The sequence below is a fragment of the Sorex fumeus genome, unplaced genomic scaffold (assembly GCF_029834395.1).
Source record: "Sorex fumeus unplaced genomic scaffold, SorFum_2.1 ptg000007l, whole genome shotgun sequence".
NCBI classification, from domain to species: Eukaryota; Metazoa; Chordata; class Mammalia; order Eulipotyphla; family Soricidae; genus Sorex; species Sorex fumeus.
In genome coordinates this window covers 50,628,367-50,640,569 of record NW_026606064.1, presented here as the reverse complement: position 1 = coordinate 50,640,569, position 12,203 = coordinate 50,628,367, and the positions used below count along the sequence as shown (strand labels likewise).

The following is a 12,203-nucleotide window of genomic DNA, read 5'->3' as shown; positions in this document are numbered from 1 at the left end:
AATTCCTGAGTGCAGAGCCAGGAGTAACCCCTGTACATCACTGGGTGTGACCTCCCCCCCAAAAAAAAAAACCAAAAAAAAAAAAAACTACTGGCATTTTCTATATACTCTTCAGGTTTTATCATATAAAAACAGTGAAAGCATTAATTACAGCTTTCTAAATTGTATGCGTTTGTTATAAATTATATTAGTTTATTTTTGCTTAGGGGGCCACACCAGTGGTGGTAGGGAATCATACAGTGTCAAGAGTTGAACCCAGTATGGTCTGTACTCCAGCTCTTTGAGGCATCTCCCCGGCCCTTCTGTTAGATGTTTTAAAGTACTTTATAGGGGTCAGAGTGACAGTACAGTGGATAGGGCACTTGCCTTGCATGTGGCCGACCTAAATCTGATTCCCAGCATCCCAAATGGTGCCCTGAGCCCTGACAGGAGTAACCCGAGTGCAGGGCCACGAGTAAGCCCAGAGCTCAGCCTGTGTGTGTAGCCCAAAAACAAACAAAAAAGCCACTTAACCCAATTTATAACTTGCTCTTAGGATCATTATCTCATAGAGGACTCAAAGCTCTGAAAGGTACTCCCCTTCCCATTCTGCAAATAGCGGACTATAAGACCTGCATCCTGGTGTTTAAATTGCATGGAATGGGAAAATAAGCAGATATACTGGTGATCATCTTGTATCCAGGAAATCATCACTTAGATAACAGGATACCAATCTCCATAAATTTCACATCCAATTTTATGAGAGAAAAGCTTACTTGTTTTGGCTACACTGAGTGCTTTTCTTTTTGGCTTTTGGGTCATACCAAGCAGTGCCAGGTTTGAGTAGAAAGGCAGGGGTCCTAGCAATACTCTAGATACTCCAAGCTGTGCAGGGATCACACCCTCTTCGTGTAAAGTATGTGCCCTAGCCTTCTGAATACCTCCTTGCCTCCTACATATCTTTTCATGATACACTATCTTTAGCTACACTAAGTGACTTGGTAAACCTTTAGCCTTGAAAATAAATCTTGGGGGCTATGGAGACAGGTCAATGAGCTGGAGTACTCGCTCTGTATCAAGAGATGTGGCATTCTAGCACTAAATGGTATCCTGACTACCATGTGGAGTGACCCCTCCCCCCCAAAAAAAAAAACTGGGCTGGAGTAGCCTTCCTGCGTTTTAGGCATGGCCCCCAAACAAAACTGAAACAACAACAAAAAATCTGGTGGCTGGGGATGTGGTTTGGGGGGTAAAGCACATGCCTTGCACGCACAAGATAGAGGTCAATCTCTGGCACCATAAAGAAAAACTGAGGGGGAAAAATATGAAAGTGCTTATGGGTGCTGGTGCTATGAGACACAATCTAGATACAGTAAAACACTGCATTCCTATCACTTTTACCTGTTCCCCCAAAATCTAAAGATTAGCAGGACAGGCCCTCCCGTTGATCATCGATTTGCTCGAGCAGGCCCAGTAACGTCTCCATTGGAGACTTTGTTGTTACTGCGTTTGGCGCTGACAAAATAAAGACTGAAGTTTTCTGGTAGCATTCTTCATCACTATTACTACTCAAATATTTAAGATAATTTCATAAAGTTCAGCATTTTTAGTTTTATTTTGTTTTTTATTTTTTGCTTTTTTGGGTGACACCTGGTGAAGTAGAGGGGTTACTCCTGGCTCATGCACTCACTCAGGAATTACTCCTGGCGATGCTCGGGGGACCATATGGGATGCTGGGAATCAAACCTGCGTTGGTCGTGTGCAAGGCAAATGCCCTTATTGCTGAGCTATCGCTCCAGCCCTAAAATTCAGCTTTTTTTAAAATTCAAAAATTTGAGGGGTTAAAAATATAATAGAAAGTAAGCATTATCTAATGGGGGGGGGGGCAGAGAGAGTACAGAGGGATGGGCACAAGGCAGACCCAGTTTGATCCCCAGCATCCCATACAGTCTCCTGAGCCCTGCCAGAAGTGATCCCTGAATGCAGAGCCAGGAGTATGTCCTGAGCAGAGCAGGATATGGCCCCAAAACAAAAAAACCAAAATACTGTCCAAAAGTAGAGAGAGAATAAGAAGGTGTACACTTTCCACCACCAAAAAGGGTAAAAACCCTACAGTTTTGTGCAAAATAATGTTCTACTGGGGAAGTTCTATTCTTTTTCACCCAAAAAAGATGGTAGTCATATAAATTCAAAACCAAATTAGCTTTTAAAACCAAGCAGGCACTGTAAAAGGAGCACTAAATACTCACACATTGATAGAACTGCCCACGCTGACCACCAGTCACAAAGCGTTTCCCGTCTGGGTTCCAAGCCACACTTGTTAAACTATCTTCATGAGACTGGCTCATTTTTGTCCTGAGCTCTCCCGTCTACAAAAAAATACAATAGCAGATAAGACTTTAAAGATATCTCTCTAGAGGGAATATGTAAAGAAAACAAAACAAAACAAAACAGAGTAATTGGTCTATCTGGTTAGTCTGGTATTTCTACAGAAAGGATGACTTGTTTTAATAGATCCAGCAATAAAGAATTATAAAATTCAGAAGAAATATTAAGTACTTGAGCAATGCTTGGCATACATAACCTGATGAACAGATATAAATAAATTCAAATCAAATTCACAAAAACTAACATGTACAATCTACATAAAAGTCCCACACTACATAGCTATTCCTTCTGAGGTGCCATGCCCTTAAATTAAGTCAAGGATGTAGACAATCTAAATAGGTTAAATTTCATATTCAAGATGCTCAAATAGAGTAGGGAAGAAAAATGAAAATAATTTTTCTTATATATATCTTTGTCAATGAAAAAGTATGAAATGTAGGAAGAGGAACTTTTGTCCTGTTTAGCAGTCATTCTAAAAAGCATTTGCAACTACGACTATTCAGTGCTATAACCCTCATAGAGATGCCTGTGATTTTTTTCCCTAAGTTATTCAACTTAGAATGTAGACACCTACCATTTAATCTAGTCTTGATTCCACTTTGTTCATGTATTAGAAACTGGATCTGAGAGATAATAGTTGCCCTTGATATAATAAAAAGTACATGGGCATAATTTTCCTGTGAGAAATGGGTAATCAAAAGTTAAAAAAAAAAAGAGTGAAAAACAAAGTGCATGGTCAGGAAATGGGGCCAAATAATAAAAGCAGAGAGGGCATAAAAAATAGAAAATCAGATGTCTTTAACACTGGGGGGAAAAAACAGCAATTTTAATCTTCCCATAGTTGCTTTCTTTTATGGTTACTTGATGGTAACAGTTAAAGTGTAGAAATATAAACACACATGTACCAGTAAGTCCCTGATATATTCCATTCATAACTTCGTTAAACAATAATTTCTGAAGACAGATATATCCTTCGTTTTGTCATGCTAGGATACTTGACTATATGAAGCTAGTAACTGATAACCTTCCTACCTAAAAATATAAAGGGACAATTTGAAAATTAAGAGCTCTTTTAGAACCAGTCTAGAAAGCAATAAATAAAATATTTAAACTGGAACACAGCTTAACTTCAGAGATTCAAAACTGATTCAAAAGGAGGACTACACAAACACTACAAGGATTTCTTTTTTGTTTTTTGGCTTTTTGGGTCACACCTGGCAATGCACAGGGATTAACTCCTGGATCTGCACTCAGGAATTACTCTTGGAGGTAGCTCAGGGGATCATATGGGATGCTGGGAATTGAACCCGGGTCGGCCGTGTGGAAGGCAAACGCCCTACCCGCTGTGCTATTACTCCAGCCCCACAAACATTACAAGGATTTCTATTAAGCAATTATGATCACAGACTGTTGCCCACTAAGGGGAAAAAGCTTTTATGGAATAAAGGAATTTTATTTTTTAGGTCAGACTCACCTGAGGCAGGGTGTTCTGTATGCTATCTTTAGTATTTCTCTCTAGAGAAAGAGCTATCATATCCTATTGCATGCTTTGCTGCCCCTTTGAACTCACTCAATCCCAAATATTAACATTGGTTATACTAATTAAACCTTGATCTGAGAAAAATGGCATAAATCACATATTAAAACAGTATTTAAAAAAATTTAAATCATGGAATGTATATTACTCAGATTACTTAACTGTATTTGGCTATATTGGAAGAACATCAATATAGCTAAACTTTTAAAAAGAAAGTGTTATTTAATTTTCTATGAAATGTTTTGGATATAGATAAATGTTAAGTACATATGAATATTTGTAGGCAAATATGTACACACAAAATATAACAAAATGCGATCTGTACAATTTAGGGTTATAAGTATAAAGGTCATCATTTTATCTTTCTTTCAACTCAAAATTCTAATGAAACTCGGTTGAAACCTAAACAAATGACTTAGCAGCAGAAAAGCTTACTCTTATAGACAGCAGAATCAGAGCTATAGTGCGTAATTCTTCAGGCATATATTAGTCGTTATGTTCTCTATGCTATCTTTAGTATTTATGTCTATGGATTATTACCTGCACTTGGTAAAAACCAACTTACATGTATGTCCCCAGACTTAAACCTGATCTCCATTAAATGCACACTTATCTTAAAGTATAACCTGAACAATTCTTTTTCTAAGGGGACTGAAATATAAGAAATGCAATCAATTTAAAGAATTTAAATTTTTTGAATTATAACTTTATCGGGCTGGAGCGATAGCACAGCAGTAGGGCGTTTGCCTTACAAGCGGCCAACATGGCCGACCCGAGTTCGATTCCTCCACCCCTCTTGGAGAGCCCGGCAAGCTACCGAGAGTATCTTGCCCACACGGCACAGCCTGGCAAGCTACCCGTGACGTATTCGATATGCCAAACACAGTAACAACAAGTCTCATGATGGAGACGTTACTGGGCCTGCTTGAGCAAATCGATGAACAACGGGAGGACCGTGACCGTGATAACTTTATCACTTCAAAAATGGTATCTAGTATCCATTATGTGTATAATGGAATAAACACAATGCTAAGTCTTTTCTAAAATGCAGCCCTGGATAAATATTAAGTGTGAACTTAGAAATAACAATTAAGCTCTTAATAACTAGAAACACCATTTACTAAAACTAAGCTAGGTAAGACTATTAAATATAGCTAAGGAGATTGTGAGATTGTCCTTAGGACAGAAAATTGGATTAATACCCATGTTTTCTCTCAGAACATTTCATTTCAGTACAATTTTTTTTTCCTTTTTGCTTTTTGGGTCACACCTGGCAATACTCAGGGGGTTACTCCTGGCTCTGCACTAGGAATCACACCTGTCAGTGCTTGGGCGACCATATGGGATGCCAGGGATAGAAGTTGGGTCAGCTGAGTGCAAGGCAAACGCCCTCCCGCTGTACTATCGATCCGGCCCCAGAAAACAATTTTATAACTCTAAAACTATGAAATCTATTCTTTGGTATAAAGTACAACAGCAAATAATATGAATTTTACACAAGCGCAATATTCCTGAAAATACTTTTGTATCTTTCTTTTAAAAACTCAAGTTTAAACCTAACATTAAACATATTGGTATACATAGCTGGGATCTTTTAAAAAAAATCATCTTTTTTAAGACAGATTATGGTAACTTATGCAGGTGTGTGCTGTTCTATGGCCCACACATTTTTATGATTATGCATGTAGTACTTAAGAGCTTTATAAATCAAAGATGAAACTTGCTCACTTGTACATTCCAAAGCCAAAGCTCAGAGCAGTCATCTGGGCCACAAGCAACAAGATAGTTGTCATCTGGACTCCAAGCAATGTATGAAACGCCGTAAGCATGTCCTTCTAATGTCTTAAGCAGTTTTAGTAGGTGTGTATCCTAAGGAGGAAAAACAGACAATTCTGTTACCTTTGATCCTTGGAATTCACTGCCTTTTTGCATAGTAATTTAAGAATTTAAGTAACTGCAAAGATGTTCTTTGATAAAATCTGAGGTAGGTCTTATATTTCATCAATCTTTATCCCCTACCTGAAGCTTTAAGGTACTTACTAAACACATTTCCTTTTCCTCGGTTTTTGGGTCACATCTGGTTGTGCTCAAGGTTTACTCCAGGCTCAGAGATAATTTCTGGTGGGCTTGGGGGAGATATGGAGTGCTGAGGATCGAAACTGAGCCAGTCATGCTGAAGGCAAACTCTCTCTGGTTCATAAACTCATTGCTGCTCCAACAGCTACTATATATTGTATGCTAGATGGAAGAACCCATTATACCTCCTCTACCCCCAGTCACCCAGACCTTTCAAAGGAGACTAACTTGGAAAGCTCTGAAAGAGACTGAAATGGTCTAATAAGATACTTCTCACTGATTTTTAATTTTTGTAGTGTTGGAGATATAACCCAGAGCCTCTCAAATGACATGTATGGCACTCTTATCTGTAAACTCTTCCCTGGCCTCTTAAAATAGTTTTATTGAGGTACAACTTTCATCCTATAAAATGTATCTTATGGTACGGAAAGGGACTCAGGTCAGGTATTACATGTATGGGGTCAAAAAATTCCTTCAGAAGGATGTAATTTAATAGTTCTTATATATTGACAAGGCTATACAACCATCATTACTATCCAATTTTACAATTTTCTTCAGTCCAAAAAGAAATCCCATATCATAACCAACTACTCTTCTAATTCCCTTGATACTGTTATTTTCTCTATGGATTGTCAACACTATACAGTTCATAAAAAATGGGATCACATAACATTGTCTTTCATCATTTCTTTCATCTTATTTTTTTCCCATGTCCATTCATTTTTTTTTAACTGAACGACCCTGACAGTTACAAAGTTGTTCATGATTGGGTTTCAGTCATACAATGTTCCAAAACCTGTCCCTTCACCAGTGTACATTTTCTACCACCAATGTCCTGAAGTTTCCCTCCTGCCACCCCCTACACCCCAGCCTGCCTCTATGGCCGGTACTTTTCTCCTTTCTCTCTCTCCTTTTGGGCATTACAGCTTGTGATACAGGTACTGAAAGCTTATCATGTTTGTTCCTTTACTTACTTCCAGCATTCAGTTCTTGAATGCTGATTTCCAACTATCTTTGTCAGACTGGTCCATTCTCTATTCTGTAACTGCTCTCCCCCACCCCAACCACTTGTTGCAAGCTTCCAACGGTGGATCAGTCCTCTGGCCCATTTCTTTTCTCAATGGGTATTAGTCTCATACTAGGTTCTCTCTCTCTCTCTCTCTCTCTCTCTCTCTCCCCCCTCTCCCTCCCTCCCTCCCTCTCTCTCTCCTCCCTCCCTCCCTCCCTCTCTCTCTCCTCCCTCCCTCCCTCCCTCCCTCCCTCCCTCCCTCTCCCTCTCTCTTTTTTTTCTGTCCAGCCATTTCATATAGGAGGAGGACACAGAGAAATCCTCCCCCTTCAGATCCCAGCAGTTTCACTCTATCCCACAAGCAGAGCTACTAAAATCTATCAGTAGGAGAAAATGTAGCCATCAAATGGGAAAATAATATCCCACAAATAAGTGCAACCATTATCTGTCCCTCTTCTTTTGACTCATTACACTTAGTAAGATACTCTCCACATCTATCTATTTATAAGCAAATTTCATGACTTCATTTTTCCTGGAGCTTGCATCATCTTATGTTTTTATTCTTATTTATTTTTTAATTTTTAGGTCACAGCCAGTGATGCTCAGTTACTCTTGGTTCTGCACTCAGAATTACTCATGGCAATGTTCAGGGGACAATATGGGATGCCAGGGATTGAACCCAGGTTGGCTGCATGCAAGGCAAATGCCCACTGTACTATTGCTCCAGCCCATTATCTCATGTTTTTAGTGCTGATCTATCTTGTAGAAATTATCAGTATTTCATTCCTTAATAGTTTATGGATATACTGTGTTTTGTTAACCCTCTCATCAGCTGATAAACATTTGGATTGCTTCCCTTTTTGACTATTATAAATAATGGTAGACATTTTTCATTAGTTTTGGGGCCACATCTGGGGCTCTTACATGCAAAGCATGTTCTCTAGGTCACTGAGATAGCTCCCCAGGCTCCAGACCTATGCTTTTATTTCTCCTGGGCATATAGGTAGATGTCAAGTTGCTGGGTCATATGCTAACTTGATACTTATTCTTATAATTTTAAGAAACTGCCACATGCTTTATCAAGGGACTGTACCATTTGTAAGTTTCGCCAATAAAAATATGAGTTATTTAGTGGTAATCAACATTAGCACTATTCACAACCATAATTCTAACCCTCATGAAGTAAAAGGTAAGACATTTTCTGGCTCCCAGAAGATAAAGTTTAGGAAGGTTAGAAATCAGTCATTGTGTATAGTATAGGAAAGAAAAATAGCCATCCCAAACTGGGCTGCCAAGATGATGAAGCCAGAGCTGAGCAAGATAAACAGCAGAGTGCAAACATGAACAGCAAGTGATGGAAGTGGTATCTTTAATTTAGAACAGAGGTTGTTTTACCCTAAGAGTTCAGAGTTGCTTAGAATTTTGATAAGTTGATAAGTATGGTATCTGGTTTTAGAAAGAGAACCCATGGCAGCAGGAGATAGTACCATGAGTAAGGCACTTGTCGTTCATGTGGCCGACCTTGGTTCAATCCCTGGTACTCCATATGGTCCCCAAACACCACCAAGAGTAATTCCTGAGTGCAGATCCAGGAGCATCAGCATGTGTGGCCCAAACAACAAACACTAAATAACCCCATAGAGGCTTGCTCTTCAAGTATTTAAAAAAAAAGAGAAAAGAGAACCCATGCAACAATGTGGGAGATGAATCAGCCAAGAGACACAGGCTGATAAAGAGCCTACACACTGTTTCCTTCTGGACCACACCCAGCACTGCTCAGGGCTTACTCCCACTCCAGCCAGCTCAACATGGTTAACCTGAAAAGTGGTCAGATAAAAATATACTGTGGGGAAGAAGTCAAAGGACTGAGTGCGTATTTTGCATGCTGAAGGCCAGGGCTCAATCCCTGGTGCAGCACAGTTCTCTGAGCACTGCTGGGAGTGACCCCAGGGTCACCAACCCACTTCCCCACCCGAACAAAAAATATATTTGGATCATGAAACTGACATGACAGCATGAGTAAGAAATGTTTGAAGAAAATCTCTAGGCTTTGGTTTAGGGGGACTAAAATTGAATGTGAAAAAGAAATGGAAGGAGTCTATTTGGCTAGAAGTGAGTTAGGAAAAGCAGTAAGTTAAGGTTCAGTCAACTGGTTTAAAGATGGGGCTGGAGAGACAGCACAGTGAGTAGGGCATTTGCCTTGCAAGCGGTCGACCCAGGTTCGATCCCCAGCATCCCATATGGTTCCCTGAGCAACACCAGGAGTAACTCCTGAGTGCAGAGCCAGGAGTAACCCTGTGCATCGCCGGGTGTGACCCAAAAAGCAAAACAACAACAAAAAACCCAAAAAAACAAAAAAAAAAACTGGTTTAAAGACTCACAGAGCCAGTAAAGTCTGGTTGCAATTCCAATGGCAATGACCTACAAGCAGTTAGAAATGGGATGAGCCTCATCCAGGAATGAATCTGTTGAAAAGTTCAGATATGCAGGTTTTGGGACAGAAATTTCCAGGCTCTCCAAGTCAGGGATGGGTGACTTTCCTCCATCCCCCTGTTCAGGGAGCCTGGCAATCATGCCCATGAACTGTCTCAGGTGCCATAGAAGCTCATTAACCAGCCATGATCCAGAGACTCAAACTGATTTTTGAGAGAGATCAACAAGCTGCAGAGATGCTCATAGGTTCAATTCCTGGCATCCCAAAATTTCCAGCCAGTTAAAAATTTCACTCCAGCTGTATCACCCCACTCAAAATTTTAAAATTCCTGGAGCACTCCGACATCTCAAACTGTACACCACTGATATATATGCCAGGAGTAGTACACCACATTGGATGGGACGCAAAGTAGAAGGCAACCAATCTCGATTAATATTAACACACAAGGCTGAGCCTGTAACAACGCATTAGTAATCTCTTCTACAAGGACTTAATGGCTCCAGGGTGAGAGACAACACTCTCCACACACTTTCTTCTAAGGATATCTTTTTTGATCATTTTTAGTGAATTATTCATAACAAGCAATACAAAATAAATTATTTAGGGCCCGCGATTGGGGTAGGCTTGGGTGCTGGTTGGGAAAATTGGAAATAATGGTCGTGGGAAGGTGTAATGGTGGTGGGACTGGTGCTGGAATAATGAATGTAATAAATCATTGTGAACAACTTTATAAAAATAAAAGAAAAAAAATTGAAATGGGCTCGGAACCAGGGCTGAAGCAATACAGTGAGTAGGGTGCTTGCCTTGCAAACTGCCAGCCTGGGTTCAATCCCTGGCATCCCTGAGCACTGCCAGGAGTAATTCTTGAGTGCAGAGCCAGGAGCAATCCCTGAGCATCGCAGGATGGATGGTCCATAAACAAACAAAAAGAAATGAGCAAGGAATTATTCTGATTAAAGTAGGCTTCCAATTTTCCTGTCAGAAATGTCACTGATAAGGGCCAGAAACAGGACATAAGCCACTTGCCTTGCACATGACCCACCCAGTTCTGACCCGCTACTCACATATGGTCCCTTGAGCACTGCCTAGAATTATATTTGAGCACAGCCGCCAGAATAAGGCTGAATACTGCTGGATATGCATAGCCAAAAATAAAGCGAAGTCACAACTCAAATGTTCTTATTGTGGACTCCTGAAGTGGGTCCTCAAGCATGTCCCAAGGCCAAACATGCAGCCCAGGAGCCAACCCAGTAGTGGAGGTGCCTCCACCTGGCCCCACCCATAGGCCATAAGCAGCGTCATTTCTGAAGCACAGAGGGATTGGCTGCGATGATCTCCCTGGCACCTTGGAGGATACTGAGGATGAAATGACAAATGTGCTTATTGTATTTCGTTTTGTCACTGTTCCTGAAGAAAAGCTCATCATTCATTCATGAATTCGAAGTCCAAACCAACAAGTTTTGACAAAATCATATAGTTAATAATGAAACTACTTCTGATTCTTCTTTGGGAGAAGACATTTAGGTCAAAATACACCATAATTTAATAAGCAGGCTATGTCTTTCAGAATAGCTTACAATCATCTAGAAGCAGATCTTCTATACTCCCCTATAGTGATACTTCAGACATACAAAGATTTGCTTCTAAACTTAGAGCAAACTATTTTTTAACTGAAAAAACTGTTTCATGCACATTTGTAAAACAATTCCTGCAAAAGCTCAAAGTTGAAATTAAAAAGGAATATTAACGATTCTCATGAGTTCAGTGTTTCTATACTAACCTATCCAAAATAAAAATTCCATATTCATGGAATCCATTTAACTTTGCTTACACATAGTGGCAAATGGATACAAATCCTTCCTTTTGGCTTCATTTAAATTAACCTCATCTTCCAGATTATAAAAACTTTTCCACCAAACCATCTAAATGCTTAGCCATAGTTTCCTTTAGCCAAGGGCCAGTCCTAACTAGTCTCACCTAGTTATTTACTCCTTCACTCTAAGACTTGCTTGTCTTTACTCTTCCTTGCTTTCCAGTACCAGCAGGATTTCTTTGAGCTCTCAAAGCACTCTTGATAGAACAATAACATTGTGTTATTATCATGTGCTGTCTGTCTCTCTCAAGCAAAAAGCCTGGAACACAGGAGGTGCTCGATAAATACTTGCTAAACGAAAGGAATTCTACACATTGCTTCCAGAAAAAAAAAAACTTAAAGCAGTTTTGATACTTATGCATTCTTTTCAGACATCTTGCAAGTAACTGCTTTCCTTTCAGACATCTTGCAAGATGGGCCAAACAAAAATACAACTTCTTACAATAGTATTCAAAGCCCATGATTAGAGCCCAAATTATTCGTCTACTTTTATTTCTTGCTTTTAGCCTTACTTCCCTATTCTCTTTTTGAGATCAAGAAAAGGTCCGACTCTTCCTTGAAAGCTCCTTTCCTTTTTCTACCTCTGTAATGCACAGCAAGATTCAAATGAGGCATTCCTATCTAGAAAACTCTTTTGTACTTTCACATTTTTAAATACTTAATATATTTCGTTTCTATGCTTAATATATTTTGTACGACAGTTTGATATTTCATTTCCCTTTCTAAGCTGTACATTCCCTTCACTGAAATTCTTAGCCCGAAATCTACAAGGTATCATCCAGGAATAAAATGGTCGGTCCTTGAATCTTGTAAAGGAGGAAAAATGCATCTTTATTTTTTACTAAATATAGGCTGAAACTCAGATTTCTTTCAATCCCAAATGAAGGAAATCAGTAAGGCAGTATCA

The 12,203-nt window shown here is 39.6% G+C and overlaps 1 protein-coding gene and 1 non-coding gene across 3 annotated transcripts in view; both read right to left on the bottom strand.

Annotated features, from left to right (window-relative positions):
* The window catches only part of WDR26 (WD repeat domain 26), a 46,997-nt gene that overhangs the window by 14,155 nt on the left and 20,639 nt on the right, over positions 1 to 12,203 (bottom strand). For both annotated transcript variants that reach the window (XM_056107247.1, XM_056107238.1), the window contains exons 8-9: positions 5,633 to 5,773; positions 2,229 to 2,348 (exon numbers count right to left, since the gene is read on the bottom strand). In XM_056107247.1, coding sequence (XP_055963222.1) covers positions 2,229 to 2,348; positions 5,633 to 5,773 — 261 coding nt within the window. The remainder of the gene's footprint in view (positions 1 to 2,228; positions 2,349 to 5,632; positions 5,774 to 12,203) is intronic.
* On the bottom strand, positions 7,264 to 7,403 carry LOC130017311 (small nucleolar RNA SNORA29). Its single transcript, XR_008791380.1, has one exon. It is a non-coding gene; the product is annotated as a small nucleolar RNA SNORA29 (small nucleolar RNA).